This window comes from Podarcis tiliguerta (assembly GCF_965153285.1).
Source record: "Podarcis tiliguerta genome assembly, chromosome: 1".
NCBI classification, from domain to species: Eukaryota; Metazoa; Chordata; class Lepidosauria; order Squamata; family Lacertidae; genus Podarcis; species Podarcis tiliguerta.
In genome coordinates this window covers 28,682,271-28,701,632 of record NC_139534.1, presented here as the reverse complement: position 1 = coordinate 28,701,632, position 19,362 = coordinate 28,682,271, and the positions used below count along the sequence as shown (strand labels likewise).

General features: G+C 44.2%; 1 protein-coding gene across 2 annotated transcripts in view; it reads right to left on the bottom strand.

Annotated features, from left to right (window-relative positions):
* LOC310660475 (sodium channel protein type 1 subunit alpha-like) overlaps nucleotides 1-16,390 on the bottom strand; it is a 53,237-nt gene extending 36,847 nt beyond the window's left edge. Inside the window, exons 1-10 of one of the 2 annotated variants that reach the window (XM_083405278.1) lie at nucleotides 15,468-16,390; nucleotides 13,118-13,228; nucleotides 12,288-12,382; nucleotides 10,194-10,322; nucleotides 8,975-9,066; nucleotides 7,939-8,175; nucleotides 5,983-6,055; nucleotides 4,111-4,252; nucleotides 2,622-2,828; nucleotides 660-947 (exon numbers count right to left, since the gene is read on the bottom strand). In XM_083405278.1, coding sequence (XP_083261404.1) covers nucleotides 660-947; nucleotides 2,622-2,828; nucleotides 4,111-4,252; nucleotides 5,983-6,055; nucleotides 7,939-8,175; nucleotides 8,975-9,066; nucleotides 10,194-10,322; nucleotides 12,288-12,382; nucleotides 13,118-13,228; nucleotides 15,468-15,740 — 1,647 coding nt within the window. In that variant the 5' untranslated portion in view covers nucleotides 15,741-16,390. Of the gene's footprint in view, nucleotides 1-659; nucleotides 948-2,621; nucleotides 2,829-4,110; nucleotides 4,253-5,982; nucleotides 6,056-7,938; nucleotides 8,176-8,974; nucleotides 9,067-9,164; nucleotides 9,257-10,193; nucleotides 10,323-12,287; nucleotides 12,486-13,117; nucleotides 13,229-15,467 lie in introns of those variants that run through there. The other variant, XM_083405277.1, reaches the window with a different exon arrangement.
* Nucleotides 16,391-19,362: the final 2,972 nt, after the last annotated feature.

Here is a 19,362-nt window from a genome sequence, read left to right as displayed (position 1 = left end):
ATAGGGATGGGAGAATACTCTCGCCATCCCTATGTGAAGGGTATTCCGTTAAAGGAATCCAGGGACTCAATGGTTTGGTCAACCCCTGTGAGGGGGTTGTGCCCGTGCCTGAGTCCAGGGGGGCATTTGGGTGGCAGAGATAGCCTGTTCCTGGCTTTCTGCTTATCCAGGTGTTCACCCTAGGCTGACCTATGCTGGTTCCCTGAGTCAGCGCTACCTGCAACAGTGCAGGGAGCTAGTCGAACCAGAGCCTGTGTGACCACTCACTTGCTGTACTCAATAAAGTTGTGGCCTAAATTCTGCCAAAAACCAAACCAAAATTTGTGTCTTGTCTGAATTTATTTAAGGGGGAGGTTTAAAGGTCCGAACACACAATCCCTGAAACCTGTGGAACAGAAGAGATTGGTAGAAGGTCTTGGTGCTTTTGCACTTGTTCCCATGGCTTTGCCTTCTTCCTCCTCCCCTGTACATGCTGCTGGACTCCCAACTCCTGCCAGCATAGCCAATGGTCAGAGATGATGGGAGTTGCGGTCCAACAACAGCTACAGGTTGCCCACTCTTGGCGTGAAACGTCAAGCCTAAAACAGATTGGTCCCATTACCCAGAGCCCGCCTGAAAGTTGAACATTTTGCAACAGCACAGCTAGTGCCACAACGTACCTGGTATGGAGAGGTGACCCTGTTTTCATAGGTGAGCCTGTTTCCTTCCAGGGAAAACTGAAACCCCTTCTTTTTGATGCTGCTATCAGACTCAGATTTTGGAAACTTTTTGCCGTTGGCTTTCTCGTCTCCTACAGACAGCTCTCTCTGCCGTCTCTTCTTCCTCCGGTTCCTTCTTTCTTTAGCGCTTTTGGAGCTCAGCCTCGACATTTCCGAAGAAGTCTGGGAAAGTCTTCCAAGTGCGCCATCATCCTTAAAGTCTTTGTAAGCGGCTGCGGCTGCTATTGCCTGTTGTATAAAGAGAGGTCAAGCTTGTCATAGCTCTGCCGATGAAGACTTGCAACTACCACATGGTTACTGTAGAACTATTTCTGGATGCTTCAAGAATACAAGAAGATGGGTGGTTTCCTCTGCCAAAGTATTAACAAAATAGCTTCCAACTAAGGATCTGGAAGGAGGAGTCAGCATGCTTGGGGGTATATATTTATTGTTCATGGAGTATTTTTTTTTGTATGCAGCAATGTAATATATACTCTGAAGATAGTATGCTGGTGGATTGTTTCCTTTTTATACCAGGGTAGACAGCATGTTGCCCTCCAGATGTTGTTGAACTAAAATCCCCATCTCCCTGACCACTGGCCATGCTGGGAGCTGATGGGAGTTAGAGTCCAGCAAAATCTAGCTGCTCCTGCTCTACACAATGCTGCAATCCACTGGCCCTAGTGCACAGAAAGCACAATGTGTAAGGACTGTTCCACTTTTCGTGTCAGAAATAATATTAATAATGTTATTATTTGTACACTGCCCACCTAACTGGGCTGTCCCACTCTGGGAGGCCTCCAAACAATATCAAAGCATCATAAGACATCAAACATTGAAAACTTCCCTGTTCCATAAACCTTACACTTAATAATAATTAAATAAAAAAAGATGCAAAAATAATTTGCATCTTTTCCTGAATCATTATTAGATCGGTGAGAGTTCTCGTTCAGTTTTCTAAAAGCCACGCTTCTCTCTCACATATATACAGTACACATACACACACACACACACACAAACAAACATACACACATATATATGAATGACAAATGAAGCTGGTTCATTGTTTATTGTCCCAAAAGAGGTTCAAATTTGCTGCTGTCAGAATCACCCTAAAATAAATTAACACCCTGAGAAATTCACAGAGGTCCGTTGAAGAATATTCACTTGCCAATATTCATTTGCATGTTGAGGTGTAGAAATATATTTTCTGTTGAAAAGCACATCTAATCTATGTATCCAAATGATTAACTCTAAGTGTCTGCCTATACGCAATGCAGGAGCAGCTCGCCCAGTGGGGCAGCAGGGCAGCAATAACCTCCTGGTGGCATCGTTGCCATTCACTGAGAGGCCAGAGATAGCAACAATTTCGGGGCACATCGGTGGAGCCAACCCAGTGCTCCCACCAGTGCACCCACACTGACTCTCTCTCTTCTAGTAAGTAGCAGGGACAATTCTGTAGGGAGGCTATTACTGCAGGTGTGCCACAGTGAAATTGTCAAGTATTTACGGTGGCACAAGACACACTGTTGTTTCTGAGCTTACACCATTAACTTCCATTTTTCCAAATTGTACACTCTACTAGTAGAGAGTTTACTTAGCATTGCACTGGAATCCCACTGCAAAGTCCCACTGGAAATCTGCACTGGAATCCCACTGCACAGGAATCCCACACAAGTCCCACTGAAAATCAGCAGAGCTTTGTGCAACTGCTGTCTACCTGCTGTTAGGGTTATCCATTCATATATATTTTCGTACAACATTTTCATCTTCTTCAGTTAAGTTGTATGCATGAACTCATTTGCACATGTTGCCTTTTGCCCAAGTACACAATGGAACTTCTGCAAGGAATCTCTGGGTAGTTACGCCTTCTGTTCTCAAATTTGTGGGGAAATGCTGTACTAGCGCAAAAGTTTCCAGTACCTGGGCTTCTTCTTGTTGCCTTTTCAGTTGTTCCAGCATCTGCTGATATTCGGCCTCCTTCCTCTCTGCTTCTTCCATGGTGGCTTGGTTCTGCTCTTCGTAGGCCATGGCAACAACGGCCAGGATCAGGTTGATCAGGTAGAAAGAGCCCAGGAAAATCACCAGGACAAAAAAGATCATGTACGTTTTGCCAGAAGCACGCAGAGTCTGGGGAAATCATAGGCAATGTAGGTTATTGGATCAGTAAGGACAACTGAAACTTACAAGTATGAGTGACTATGCCACACTCAGATTAGACTCAATGGACTTGAGGTATGAAGGCAGCAAGGCTAACCCTGCTTATCTGGGAGTAAGCCCCACTGAATTCAACAGGGCTGACTTCTGAATAGGCATGGTTAGGATTGTGATGTTACTTAAGTAAGTTACCAAGCACCTCCCCTGAAATCTGCTCTTAAGAGTTGTACAACCCTATGGAATAGTGTGGAAGTGGGGAGGAGGAGAAATCAGGGGGAGAATGCCTCTCTTCCCCTTCCGCAGACTGGAACCTACGCTAGATTGCAGCCCCTTCTGCAAACAAAAGTAGCTCTTCCATCTTTCTTGGACGGGCTACACCAGAACCAACCCAACTGTTCAGAAACACTTATGTGGTGGGAGTATTTGTAATATGTTTGCAATACAGCACAGATGCTTTGAATAACATTTCAGAATTACATTTCATTTGCAACTTCCATTGACAAGTCCAACATTTCCTGTGCAGTCTGTGAGGTTCAGCCCTTTCTCTCGGAAAATAAACTGGCTTTCAAATGCAGCAATTGGTCATTGCTGTTTTTAGTTGAGTAAGCATTTCATAGAGGCAGGAACATAGAGATACAGTGGCATAGCGTGGGGCAGGGCAGGGGGGGACCACATGGATGGATGCCCCAAGCACAAAATTGTTAGGGCCACAAAATTTCAACACCCGATGCTGCTTCAATACAGCTGTGTGCCTCCATTTCTGGGCTCCGTTGAAAATGACTTCTCCATGTGAACCAGGAAGTGACCTCTCCCGACAATGGAGCGACTCTTCTTTTCTTATCTCTGTAGCTACAAACTCCTGGGTGATGCAGATGCCTTAGGGGCAGCTGAATGTGCATGCGTACTCTATTTTCCTCCCTCCCACCCCCATCCACGTGGCCCCGGGTGCTGGCAACCCACACTACGCCACTGTAGAGAGCAGCCGTCTTCTGAGTCAGACCATTGTCCTTTTAAGCTCATTGTCCACACTGACTGGCGGAGGCTCTCCAATGTTTCAGGCAGGGTGTGCATCTTTCTCAGCCCTACATGTAGATGTTGCAGATTGGACCAGGGACCTTCTGCATGCAAAACAGATGGTCTACCACTGTGCTATGGCCCTTCTCATAGGGATGGAAAGGTGATTTTAAGGATGGGTAGTATTAGGCTTTCCCCTTACATACGGCATCAACAGAATTTGGTTTTGAGACCCTCTCACCAGCTGGTACAGGTTTTCCCAGTAGTCTTGAGTCATCAGCCGAAAGAGCGACAAGAAGGCCCAGCTGAAGGTGTCAAAGCTTGTGTAGCCATAGTTGGGGTTTCGACCAGCTTTTACACATATATATCCTTCTGGGCACTGGCTGTGAAAGAAAGCAATGGAGGGGGAAAGATGACTTGTTTCTGTACCTAAATTGACATTCCACCTACTAACTAGGGATGGAGGAGAATTTCATAAAATCCACTGCTTTCAATTTTCCACCCTCTATTGTGTGTACAGGGTGGTCCTAACCTTACCTGGTCAACTCCCCTAGCAACACCTCCCCAGCTGGGATTGGCTACTGTCTGAGGTTAGATGGGAACCTCCAGGTATCCAGCTTGGGGAGGCGAGGCCAGGCTGAACTGCTGGGGATCATGTAGTATCAGGTGGCTGTGCCCCCCACAAAAAGTGGTCACTGTAATAGAGTTCTCAGTAAAAAGAAAAATAAAGCACCAAGATGCATTAAAAATGTGTATTTTAGCATAACGTAATTTAGAAACGTGTAAAATGCATATTTAACTGCATATTTTGTGACAAGGTACATCTTTAAATATGGATTTTAGTATGGGTTTTCTTTTTAAAAAAGATGTTAACAGATTAATGCAGTAGCAGGCTGGGAGAGACTTGTGAATGAACACATGTGAAACAGATGAACTATCCATATCTGCTGCTACTACTACGTCAAATATATGCATATAGAACGGGCCATGTTAGTCCATTTTAAGTGTCTGAAGAAGAAGAAGAGTTTGGATTTGATATCCCGCCTTTCACTCCCTTTAAGGAGTCTCAAAGCGGCTAACATTCTCCTTTCCCTTCCTCCCCCACAACAAACACTCTGTGGGGTGAGTGGGGCTGAGAGACTTCAAAGAAGTGTGACTGGCCCAAGGTCACCCAGCAGCTGCATGTGGAGGAGCGGAGACTCAAACCCAGTTCCCCAGATTAGGAGTCTACCACTCTTAACCACTACACCACACTGGCTCTTGTCTGAAAGACCACAACTGATGCTTGCTGAATAGAGATGCGCTACGGTGTGTGGTATTTCTAATCCTTTTGGATGGGTTGGGAACCTAAGAAGCTGGGAACATAGGAAGTTCTGATACATCTAGCTCAGAACTGTCTACACTGAGTGGCAGCCGCTCTTCAGGGTTTCAGACAGGTCCTGCCCCAGCACCCTGGAGATGCCAGGGATTGAAGCGGAGACCTTCTACCTGCAAGGCAGATGCCCTGTCACCAAGCTGCAGCCCTTCCCCCAGAGGCTGCCACTGTCTAAATAGCAATGTTGCATCACTTAGAACACACCGCAGCACATTTCCCTTGTCTGAACATCAGTTTGAGACTTTGCCTCTCTTTTTTGTCGATTCCACCTTTGGGGGCTCCTCCTCCTCTCCTCTTTAAAAAAAAAGGGGGGAGGGAGGGGGCAAACCCTGGTTCAGTATGAACTGAGAGTATAAACAGTAAAAAATAGCTTATCACAGGACTCATATACATTTCTACAAATAAATTGTGAGAAATAAATTGAGTCCTTGTTAAACCCAAACATTACCAATGGCTTGAGTCACCCTCCCACAATGGGTGGGGGGTGGGGGGGACAGATTCCTCCCTCCAGCTGCCATGCTCCATGCTATTTTAATGTATTCCCACCCAATCCCCAAAAGTGGCTGTTTGGGGTGTGGAAGAGAAGGGCTCTGGGGGGGAAGAGACAGCAGAGAAACCCAATTCCATTAACCTCATTCGGCTCACAGCTCTTAGGTTCTGAATTATGCCATTAGATTAGCCAGCTTCACTTGCATGATCAGCGGTGGCTTCCCCTTACGCAATTTTACACTTGCTTACCCAGCATCTGTGCCGTTACCACAAAGCAAGGGATCTGGTGATCCTTCCAAAGTATAGAAATGTTTTGTTTGTTCTAAGAAGGAAGGAAAGGGGGGGGGGGGAGAGAAATGTGTTACCTTCAGCTTTCATTCAAACGATTGCTTTAAAATGATAATCCAATGTAAAAGCTTGCGCAAGTCTGCTCACACCTTTTTCGGGTGTGGCGGCATTGTGGGACGACAGAGGCTCCTCCAAGGCCCCGGCGAGGGCGGTAGCATCCTCAGAGCCCCATCCAGATAGGGGGTGTGGGCGTATCAGAGGCCGGATCCTAGCCTGCATCTCAGATTGGCAAATAGGGATGCAGGCTAGGACATGAGCTGGGCCATGGGGCAGAGCTGACGGAGGAGGAAGCCTTCCCTCAAGTCTGCCCCCATGGCCATTTAAGCAGCGCTCACCTGGGGTCCTGCTGGCCCCAGGTATCTGCCTGGTGTCAACAGGCAAGGAGTTCCAAAGTGTGGATGCTGCCACACTAAGAAGATCAATTTCTTACAAACGCGAAACAGTGTACTTACTATATGGCACCGATAATGGTGCCAGTTCTGAAGTGGCTGAATGGGCATAAATGGGGCAAAGCAATCTCGCAAGTAAACTGGCCCCGACTCGTTAAGGGCTTTAAATACTAATTAGTTACAGCTCAAACTCTACCCAGTAGCGAATCGGCATCCTGTGCAGGTCTCTTCAGCAGAGGTGATATATACTCTGGCCGGGTCTCACTCCTGTCAGCAATCATGCTGCAGCACTCTTCACCAACAGCAGCTTCCAGATCAAGCACAAGGGAAGCCCCATGTATATGTCCCCCACACTTGAGATGTCAGTATTCGGAGCTCTGCTACCCAGTAATCAAAAAAGGATTCCTAAGCTAGAAAAAGCAGTTTCTTAGTATTTTTTGCAAGGCAAGGCAATGAACCCAGGCAGTAAAAAGGTAAAGGTACCCCTGCCCGTACGGGCCAGTCTTGACAGACTCTAGGGTTGTGCGCCCATCTCACTCAAAGAGGCCGGGGGCCAGTGCTGTCCGAAGACACTTCCGGGTCACGTGGCCAGCGTGACATCGCTGCTCTGGCGAGCCAGAGCCGCACACGGAAACGCCGTTTACCTTCCCGCTAGTAAGCGGTCCCTATTTATCTACCCGAGAGTGCTTTCGAACTGCTAGGTGGGCAGGTGCTGGGACCGAACAACGGGAGCGCACCCCGCCGCGGGGATTCGAACCGCCGACCTTTCGATCGGCAAGCCCTAGGCGCTGAGGCTTTAACCCACAGCGCCACCCGCGTCCCACATCTTCTTTTGGGCCCAAGCACCAAATGAACAAAGCAGTGCTGGCTCTAGGTCTTTTTTGCAGCTGGGGGTGAGGGATATGAGTGAGTTTTGGCAAGATCCATGCAGTGGTGTTACCCAGGGGGAAAGTGCCAGGTCAGGGGAGGCTGCTGATCCTTCTCTTCACTGCTGACACTGTTTGCCTGCTTAAAGGTGCTGCAAATGTTTTGATGGTGTTTTACCAGTTTTAAGGTGGTACACCGCCTTGATATTTTATGAGACGGTGGTATAGAAATACTAGATATGACGGACAGATACAGAGAGCAGATTCACAGAAAAGAAAAGGAGTTTCAACAGAAGGGGTAGGAAGTTCCAGAAGGAAGCAATAAGCCACCTGTTAGGGCTTGAGTCCTCCTGGCAGGTGCCTAACAATGCTACCCAGATGGCCAGCCTAAAGGAGAATTCACAGGCTGCACCTAGTTATCCTGTTTCTAAGTGAGGTTGGTTCTCTGAAATCTCAGCAGTTGCTCCTGCTGAGCTCTTAATTTCTGAATAATGCCTATTATGACTTGCCCAAGAATGCAAGTTGTCTGCATTCACGGAAGCGCCTCGGTTTGTATCCAGGTGTCCGCACTGGATCACAGAGGCCCTTTCAGTAAACCTCACCTGTGTCGCCAATGTATTTATCCCAGTCGATTATTCCTGCATTGTAGTATTGTGCAAAGTACGGTTCTTCAGCTGAATCGTTACTTAGGGGCCAAAGCAAACATTTTTGCCTCAGGTGGCCCATGAACAGTTGCAACCCTATTAGTGCAAATACACTCAGGCAGAACACGGTCAGGATCATGACATCTGAGAGTTTCTTCACTGACTGAATTAGGGCTCCCACAATGGTCTTCAGACCTAAAAGGAGAGAAGAATGTGGAATCACAATATCTAACTCATTGTTTTAGGTGTTGAGTAGTTAAATATGGTTGTACAGCTGCTGAAATTTGAAAATGTCATGCAGGCAGCTCCTAGATGAAAGAAGCTATCATTTTTGTCATGAGGTAAAAAGAGAAAGCCCCTTTACCTCATGAAAAATGGTTCCGAATGTAAAATTGCAAATGGAAATGAAAAGCACACAGTCTATACTAGCCATTTAAAAGCTGGTGACATGGTTATTCATGCTTTGTATCAATCTCATGTAAAGAAAAAAGGTACTGATTGTACATTTTTTCGCTCATGAAGCACACATCCTTTCAACCCATAAGATAGTTTGCTGAGGAAAGGTATTTTTTAAAGCAATACTTCATGCAATGCTCATGCTATTCTTTATCACCATATTGGCTTAATTTCTACTAGTGATTCAGCTTTCCAAATGCTGAAATTTTCCATCCCAAATTATTTCAATAAACGGCAAGGTTTATCTTAATATGAAAGCTGCAACTACTTTTCATATTGGTGTGGGAGAGAAAATTTAGTATTTTAATATGCAAAATACAAACTTTGTATACTGTCTCATGCAAGAATATGTTAAACTCAAAGGCTGACTTGCTTTCTTTTTAAAAAAGTGTGAATTATTTTTTTCAGTAGCATCTAAAAATCTACATTCCTTAAAACAACAACCATACATGGTTAGCAGCAAAGCTTGTGCAAAGTCGTGTGACTTGCAGCTGTGGCAAATCTACAAGTCAGCCTCTGTGTTTAACCTAGCTCTCACCTGGAATGACTGATATTGTTTTCAATGCCCGAAGAACCCTGAATGTTCTCAACGCTGAGACATTGCCCAGGTCCACAAACTCTGTCACATATCTGCAATAGGGGAGTTCACACACAAACACAATGACAGGATAAAAAGGAACAGTTGGGAGGCACAAGGGACCTAACACCTTACACCACTCACTTCTTACCTGGGATTACAGAAATAGTTTTCAAAGCTCTCAACACTCTGAAAGCTCGAAGAGCTGAAACTTTGCCTAGGTCTACAAATTCTGTTATATACCTGTAGAATCAAATCACAGTTATTCAGCATCGAGGCAGATTTTACGCCACTTACCTAAAGATTTATTTAATCTACTTTTTTTTTTACAATTAAACAAGTTGTCGTCCCCCTCCCCCCCCATGTTTGCCTTCAATGCAATCCTGGGCACATTTACCTGAGATGAAGACCCACTGTATTCAATGGGGCTTAATCCCAGGTAAACATGCATAGGCTCAAAACCATTGCATTCCTTCTTTTTATATTTTCCTACCTTAACCACAAGACCCTAAAACTAGGGTGGGAAATTCAGCACCAAGTATCATGTTGGGAATACACCACAGTCTTGCTATTTGCCAAAATATGGATCACTTTTAAAAGCTTATCTCTGAAACCAGAAAGGCTTGCCACATACTTATTTTTAAAATAATAATAATAATGAAAGCATTTAAAGGATTATCCTAGGAGCAACATTAGAGTATGCTACTACTGTCAACTGTTGAATTGTTTCAACAAGAGGAACTATGCCAATTTTAAACATAAATTACTCAAATCTAAAGACAAGATTTGTAATTTGTTTCCCCAAAATGTATAATTTTTTGCACTGTTTCATAACAATTCAAATACTGATACAGTCAAACCTCGGTTGTCGAACGTAATCCATTCTGGAAGCCCGTTTAGCTTCCGAAATGTTCAACAACCAAGGCGCGGCTTCTGATTGGCTGCAGGAGCTTCCTGCACTCAAGTGGAAACCACGTCAGACGTTTGGCTTCTGAAAATTTTTTGAAAACCGGAGCACTTACTTCTGGGTTTTCGGCGTTCGGGAACTGAAATGTTCCAAAATGGAGGCGTTTTGGAACCTAGTTTTGACTGTATCTGTTAAAGCTGTGACTCACACAAGTGGAACTCATTTCTGTAAAGTCTACTCAGATGGCACACTAGGAAAATGCTGGATACTTACGCAAATGAAATGACAAGGAAATCCAGCCAGTTCCAGGGGTCTCGGAGGAAAGTAAAACTACCTATACAGAAACCTCTTGCAAAAATTTTAACAAGGGATTCAAATGTATAAATTCCAGTGAATGTGTATCTACAAGGGAGAGAGAAAAAAAAATCCAAGCAAACTTTTCAATCTAGATCACAAATTATAAATACTTGTTCATTCATTTTTTAAGAATTATATTTTTTCTTCTTCACAATTATTAGAGAGACGCTCATAGCAGCCCATTACACGAATCTGATGCTCTTCATTGGCCATATCTGCTTTTCTTTCTCACACACCCATTTTCTTTCTATATCTGTGTTGTCATTAAAATGAAGATATTACTCATAAAATATATCATTTTTTTTAAATGGGAAACTTTCATTACTGCAGAAGTGCAGACAGTCCCAGTCTTGCGCGGGGCGGGGGGTGAGCAGGATATAATGAGGAGGAGGAAGAGGAGGATGCAGTTCTTAAGGCGTCATTAAGTCCTCATTAAGCATTGGTGGCCAGAGAGGCAGAGGTCAGAAATTAAGGTACAATGCTGGGGAAGTTTATAAATGTGATCAGAGGTTCAGGAGTTCAGATTCAATGTGCCCAAGTATTCAATAAAGGGAAAATTATTACTTCCCTTTCGCTGAGTGCAGGGAAAAGAGCCTGATACATAATGAGGGAGTCTGAAAGAAGGACAAATGGTGATACAAGAGACCGAAATCCTTCATGCTTCAATATATTGTTACCAAATTCTGCAAGTGCATTTTTGCTTCGCCAACATCCTCTCATCTCTACTGTTCTCCGTGGGGTTCTATAGGACTTGGTTCTCAGTACACTAATAGAATCAAAGGACTGTGGAGCTGGAAAGGACCCTGCAGGCAAGCTAGTCCAACCCCCTGCAATGCAGGAATATCACCTAAAAGCATCCATCCATCTCCTTTCCTCTTCACTCTTTTCCCGTGACCTCATTAATTCTCACAGACTGTTTCAGCTGCTCTGCTGATGAGTCTTACGTCTACTTTTCAATCTAATGGACTCCAGCATTAATTTCAGGAATGTACAGAGGTACCTCGGGTTAAGAACTTGATTCGTTCCAGAGGTCTGTTCTTAACCTGAAACTGTTCTTAACTAGAGGCATGCTATCGCTAATGGGGCCTCCAGCTGCCGCTGCACCACTGGCACACAATTTCTGTTCTCATCCTGGGGCAAAGTTCTTAACCCGAGGTACTCCTTCCGTGTTAGCGGAGTCTGTAACCCGAAGTGTTTGTAAACTGAGGTGTTTGTAACCCGAGGTACCACTGTATACCTTTTAAAACAATGCCATGGGTTGAACCTAATTCAGTCATGGTGCAAGTGGAATGACTTCCCCTCGTGTAACAGAACATTCTTTCCTCTCTCGTGTGTTCTGCAGAACCCTAAAAATCTGCTATTGGTCCCGCCCCCCCAGGTCTCTGAAGGAGATACTGGGTGGTGGTGGTGGGAGCACGCATGTGATGAGAGGGAGGGAAGTCATTTGGCTCAAGAAGTTCCTTCACCAGACTATATGGAATTGGCGGAAATGACCGGCAGAATCCGAGACCAGGGAGAAGAGTTGGTGGAAGAAGATTGGAAGAAATTTAAAGACTATCTACAGAAATATTATAAAATTAATGAATGTTAGAAGGATGTTGGATTGAGGTTAAGGGGTTTTTAGTAACAACGGTATGAAGGAAAATGTAAAAATGGAATGTTAACAGGTGAAAATTCAAAGGTATAATATATTAAGATCAAGATAAGGATAAAGTAAAGAGGGAAAGGATTTGCTGAATAAATAAACTGAATTGGAATACAAAGAGGGGAGGTGGGGGGAGGTCCGGGAAACAAGCAAACGCAAGATATGTTATGAAAAATTGAATTGTTTTTAATTGTTTTTCTTTTATTATTATTGTATTTTTCTTTTTGTGATGTTATGGAAAATCTTAATAAAATATTATTTAAAAAAACACACCAAGAAGTTCCTTCACCAGATTCAACCCCATAGTGCTATGCAGAGCATATTCAACCAAATGTCACTGGGAAGAAAACAAAGAATGCACTTACTCTACAGCCTTTGACCACTCAGGGGGATCTTTCAAGGTCATAAACACGCAGTTCGTCAGAATAGTGAACATGATGAAGATGCCGAATAATGTTGGCTTAAGTCAAGGAACACATGACAAATGCTAGATAAGTTAGATCACACAAATGCATATAATTTCTTATGAAACAGGCTTCTAAGTGAATATGAATTCATAAATTCCATCCTATTCTATAAATTCTATAAATCCAAGATGAAAACATTTAACATCATAATATAGCATGAATTATGTGCTGCTAATTTATTTAGGGTGTTGTATTGTAATTGTGGCATCCCACTTGTGCAATGAACTTCCCATTCCTCTCCTATCACCTATAGACCTGTGCACCTCCAAAACCTGTTCCAGGGGATTGGGACACACTCCAGAGCAGATTGGGAGGCTGCAAAGGGAAAGCAGAGGAAGGGTAAGTCCCATTGTGTCTGCTGGCATGATGTTGGAACCAGTGGCGTAGCGTGGGGGGTGCAGGGAGGGCCAGCCGCACTGGGCACAACATCTGGGGGTTAGGGTTAGGGGCGCAAATCCACGGGTTAGAGGGTGCAAATTACTTGCCTTGCCCCGGGTGCTGACAACCCACGCTACGCCACTGGTTGGAACTTGACCACAGAATTCTACTTCTACTGAAGTTCAACCAAGTGATTTCATCAAAACATTTTGTGTTCACGTCAATGGTGAAATTAAGAAAAAATAAAACCACATCCAACTATTAAAATAGCCTCATGCTACTACTGAGTTTCTCAAAGAAGTGCTTTAAACAAGTATTATGTAGAAGAAGAAAAAAGGATATGAATGAACCAAAATCTTTATAGAAATTCTTCTAAGTATACTGAAAGGACTTAACATGTACAAGGCAGGTGTGGCGTTGAATCTGTAAATGGCCTTCCCTTTATTCAATACTATAAATGTCTGAAAAGAGGAAAAATACACACATGTAAAAGCAGGATTATAATAACGTTCGAGGAGATCTTAAAATGAAACAAAAAAAAAGACAATTTCATTTGCTGTGGTTTACTCTCAGGCCCAGTTCCAACATTTAGAGGTAACCATGGTTTCTAATTATGAGTTGGTACCAAAATGAACAGTGGGCTTGTCCACTATCCCCTCCCCTTCTATTTTATGAATGAAGGGATTGTGTGTGTGTGTGTGTGTGTGTGTCTCATGTGTCTTCATCTTGGAGGGTGGGCAGGCCAGTCTTGATCCACCAGAGCTTCCAGTTTGGCTCACAGGGCTATTTTGTAAAGCCATGGCTATCTGTCAAACAGGTGATGTCACCCTGATCGGCAGGATTATGTCAGTTGATGGGTGGGACTTGATGGGCAAAGTGAATCCCTGAAGGATTGAACTCCCCCAACCCTTCACCCCAGTACTTCCACTCATGTTTTCACACAGCCTCAACTTTCCTGCTTCTGATATGTAAAGGAGGAAAGAAAGTGTCAGCAGAAATCAGATTTTTTTTTTAAAGCAGGAAATCCATGTTTTCGTATTGCAACTAAGCGGGGCCTCACTGTATGACGATTTCAGTTGTCGGTTCCCGGAATGTTGTGCACTGGTTATCACAGAAATGCCAAAAGGACATGAATGCTGTCCCAACACTTATAGGCCTGCCAGATTAAATGAAGTACCAATGTATCCCATACAGCAAATGATGCATGAATATTCAGTTAGTTCTGGGGTGGGATTTAGTCACTGAAGCAACAGCAGAAGAGTTGTCTAGCATTTAATATCTTATCTGGACAGGGATAGCCTAACTACTGTCTATGCTCTAGTAATCTCAAGGTTAGATTACTGCAATCCATTATATCTAGGGCTGCCTCTGAAGACGCTTCAGAAACTTCAGCTAGTGCAGAACTCAGTGGCCAGGTTGCTCAGCGGGGCAAGACAGCTTGAGTATATTACACAGATCCTGGTCTGACTGCACCGGCTACCAATTAGTCTCTGGGCTAATTCAAAGTGCTGGTTTTGACCTATAAAGCCTTAAACGGCTCAGGACCGCAATACCTCAAGGACTACCTCCTTCCATATGAACCTACCCAGTCCCTGAGATCATCTTCTGAGGCCCTTCTTCATGTGCCTCCTCCCCGTGGGGTCCAGAGGATGGCAACACGAGAAACGGCCTTTTCCACAGTGGCTCCCCATTTGTGGAATGCTCTCCCCAGGGAGGTTTGCCTGCCGCCTTCATTATACACCTTTGGGTGCCAGGCAACAACTTTCCTCTTTAACCAGGCCTTTGGCTGATTGACATCCAACACCCTTTTAAAATGTGTTGGGGAGGAGAGGTTTATTGGGTTGCTTTTGCTTTTATTATGTATTTTGTACTTTTAGATTGTGAGTTTATGTTGCAACTGCCCTGAGACTTGTGGCCAATGTTCCCCCCCCTAAAAACATATTTAGGGGTACTCTCATTTTCCTACTCATATTGAAATACTGCCCCTCAATGAGGCCAAACCTAGATTCACAAAATATCCCCCTGCGTACCCCCAGAAAAAAGCACTGCTTGTGGCTATATGACAGTAATAATAATAATAATAATAATAATAATTTATTTATTTATTTATTTATTTATACCCTGCCCTCCCTGGCCAGAGCCGGGCTCAGGGTGGCTAATACCAGTAAAATTACAATAGAAACATAAGGGGGGGACGGGACCCAATTTAAAATCCAGGTTGAAATGCAATTTAAAATGCAGCCTCATTTTAAAAGTAGCCCATAGATCAAAACCATAAGGGGGGGAAACATAAGGGTCAGACTGAGTCCAAACCAAAGGCCAGGCGGAACAGCTCTGTCTTGCAGGCCCTGCGGAAAGATGTCAAGTCCTACAGGGCCCTAGTCTCTTGTGAGAGAGCGTTCCACCAAGTCAGGGCCAGTACTAAAAAGGCCCTGGCTCTAGTTGAAACCAATCTAACCACCTTGCGACTTGGGACCTCCATGGTGTTGTCATCTGTGGACCTTAAGGTCCTCCACGGGGCATACCAGGAGAGGCAGTCTCGTAGGTACGTGGGTCCTAGGCCCCTAGTATACAAATTTTAACAACAACAGACATTTGGCGATAATGCACTATGATCAAATATACCTTTACTTGTGTACATTGTATAGCTCCGGGACCTGAGAAACCATGTTGAAGGCTTTGGTCTTCATGAACACTTACTTTTTTATCTGCATAATAAGGATCCAGGTCTTCCAGGGGCTCCGACACCATTCCTGGGGGTACATCCCCATAAATAAAAGGCAAAGTCTTCCCTGCTTCCAAGTCATTGTTTGGCTTTGGCTTGTTTTCCTCACTGTCCTCATCCTTTTGCTCCTGATCAGTTTTCTGTTTTGCTTCTTCGTCAGCAATCCTTTGCTCAATTGCCGCAAGGGACTCCCGCGTGAATCGGAAGAAGCAGTCGGGTCCTGGCGGTGCGAGGTGTGCCTGTGCCATCTTTTCATTCTGCAAATGTTAATTACCTTTTAATTCTTAGGAAAGAAGAACCTACAAGACAGAGACACACAAAAATAAAGTTAAAGGGAGGGGGAGGCACCAGCAATGCGAAAATAAACCCTAAATCACAAAAACTGAGCTACTTGCAACAACGCCATTGAGATCCCACCCCCGCCAAATGAGACGAGACTTTTAAAAGCCATTGAGAGTCAATGAGGCATGGATGCTCAACTTCTAATTAACTCTTTCAGAAATCCCAAGCTAACATTTTCTTTTACTGAAATGATACTTAGCAGGTACTTGCAGGATTGAGCTCAACCAAGGACTTAAAACATTTGAACTATATGGGCTGGTGCCATTTCTATCAGTGCGTTAGGAGAGCTGAAAATAATGCCAATATATTTCACATCTGGCAACCCCATGAACCCCTTTGGTTTCAGATAGTACAAGGGCAGAGTCTAAAAAGCCAAACTAAGCCTCCAGAATAGAGTATACACTTCCTGAGTTAATGTAATACATCACATCTGGTAAATGAGCCATCATAGCCACTAGAGGGCTGTGAAAATTTGTGTTCCAGGGTTTTTTAGACTCGTCTACCCAAGTCTACGCAGGTGGCACTGTGGTCTAAACCACAGAGCCTAGGGCTTGCCGATCAGAAGGTCGCGGTTTGAATCCCCGCAATGGGGTCACCTCCCATTGCTCAGTCCCTGCTCCTGCCAACCTAGCAGTTCGAAAACACATCAAAGTGCAAGTAGATAAATAGGTACTGCTCCAGCGGGAAGGTAAATGTCGTTTCCGTGCACTGCTCTGGTTCGCCAGAAGCGGCTTAGTCCCGCTGGCCACATGACCTGGAAGCTTTATGTCAGCTCCCTTGGCCAGTAAATCGAGATGAGCACCGCAACCCCAGAGCCATTCGCGACTGGATCTAATGGTCAGAGGTCTCTTTACCTTTCCCCAGGTATTACCTGAAACCAAAGGGTGAGGTCTTCATAGTGAGATACAGGTTAGAGTAGCCTCCCCCAACCTGGTACCTACCAGAGGTTTCGGACTACCACTCCCATCAGCACTTTGAAGATGGCCACTCGAAAAAGGGATCATGGGAGTTGCAGTCCACGCCATGTGTAGTAGGATGCTGGGTTAGAAAAGGATCTCAAAAGAGGAGATAGACAGGGACTGGAAGGTGTTTAAAGGATACTTGCAAAGCCATATTGAAAAATCAGAACTCCTATTAGAATAAACAAGTTCCGTTTTAAATACTGAAATGCTAAATAAGATGGATAACAATGTGTAATAGAAAAAGGAGCATGAAATTAGGTTAAAGGTGTGTGAAAGAAAGTAGTAGAAGTGGAAAGAAATTGCAATTGGAAGTCTAACACAAAGGTGCGGTGAGGGGTGGTGGATGGTGATGGGAAAAGGAATTATCTGTAGGATTGAGTGTAGGTATGTTTGAACATTTTAAGGATTGTATGAAATGTATGTTTGTATGCTTGTATATTCACAATATGTGTGTATTAATGCTGAACTATTTTAATAATGGGGACGCGGGTGGCGCTGTGGGTTAAAGCCTCAGCACCTAGGACTTGCCGATCGAAAGGTCGGCGGTTCGAATCCCTGTGGCAGGATGCGCTCCCGTTGTTCGGTCCCAGCGCCTGCCAACCTAGCAGTTTGAAAGCATTCTCGGGTGCAAGTAGATAAATAGGGACCGCTTACTAGCGGGAAGGTAAATGGCGTTTCCATGTGCGGCTCTGGCTCGCCAGATGCAGCTTGTCATGCTGGCCACGTGACCCGGAAGTGTCTTCGGACAGCGGTGGCCCCCGGCCTCTTAAGTGAGATGGGCGCACAACCCTAGAGTCTGTCAAGACTGGCCCCTACGGGCAGGGGTACCTTTACCTTTATTTTAATAATAAAAATAATAAAAACTTCAAAGACATTTCTTAAGCGGAGTTTTATTTCTAAACAACGCAGGGAAGTGACCACAGGGAGAAAAAGCAACCAGCTTTTCAAAACAGAGGGGCAGCAGCATACGGTATATCAGGATTTGTCATACGAAGCAAGACGTGGGAATCCAATTTGTGAGCAGAAGGAATTTTGTTGGGTCATGGAGCAGCAGTGGGCAATGGGGGTGCTGAGAAGGCTAAACTTGCACACCTGAAACTGCCATCAGTCTGAAAAGTGATTTCCTGGGTGGCACTGGGGAGTGGGAAACTGTTGTTTAATGTTTGTAGGCAAAGCAGACAAAGGCCCCCTGGGTGGTGGTGGTGGTGGTGGGGAAGCGCCAGCTTCACAATTCTTTCAATCCAGACCATATATTTCAAAACCATCTCTTTAAAAACTTTGCGACATTTGAATTCTATTTTTAAAATAGCCACGAGACAGGCCCAGTAGATTTATATTCTATAATTGAAAGAGGCAAAGACATAAAATTGAACCAGCAATTCAGTTGGGGGCTTGGAGTGAGCTATTTCAGTAAGTAGAGCAAAGGCAGGACTTAGGTTCATTTCTTAAATAAGATGACACACACACACTGCACAACACACTTTTTAGAAAGGCTAATAAATACTATTATATCTTGCACATTTTGTGTTGATGTTCATTTGTCTTAAGCAGACCCTCTGCAGCAACTGAGATGAAAATTGAGCATATGAAAAATAGCTGTTTTGCTTCTGACAGCACCCTCCTGCCACTTTGCTTGTTAGGAAATAACCATGTTTACGATATTTCCCAATGAGCAGAAAGACTATACAGTACCGTCAAAAAGGCATTATTTTCTCTGAATGTATTCCCTGATACTGGACTTAGAATGAAAGGCATGCATTTTAAAACTACATTAAACCATCTATAAAATTAACTGTTCGCTATTTTGTTAATATGCGTGTGTCCACAAAATACTCCACAGCTTTATAACTGAAATAAAAAAATGCATTTGGCATTAAGACAGAGAGGAAAAAAGACAAGCGAGCAAAGAGGAAGCAAATCAGTGGGAGCTAGAACGTTCTGGTGCACTTTCAAATTAGGGCTGCCATATGTCTGGATTTCAAAGGTGAAATTGACATGGGGGGAGGGGGTTGTTCCCGAAATTCAGTGCTTTGTCCTGGGTCTTAGAGGCAAGTCAATTGAAAAATAGTGTTTTGTCTAAAACTCTTTAAAAAAGCAAAAAAGAAAAGAAAAAAGGTATACAGTGGTACCTTGGGTTAAGAACTTAATTCGTTCTGGAGGTCCGTTCTTAACCTGAAACTGTTCTTAACCTGAGGTACCACTTTAGCTAATGGGGCCTCCTGCTGCCGCCACGCCACCGGAGCACGATTTCTGTTCTCATCCTGAAGCAAAGTTCTTAACCCAAGGTACTATTTCTGGGTTAGCGGAGTCTATAACCTGAAGCAGCTGTAACCTGAAGCGTCTGTAACCCGAGGTACCACTGTACTTTTGGTGTGTCCTGGTTTTTACTTTTTGGAATGTGGCAACCCTACGCAGCTGTCACTTTAACAAACACTCTAAATGCTACTAATGAACTTAGGCTACTCCAGGTGCAGACAGAGAAACTAAATGTGGTGCCCTCCATGGCAAATGGTCAGGAATGAAGGGCCTTATAACCCAACAACATCCAAAGGGCACCATATTGGCT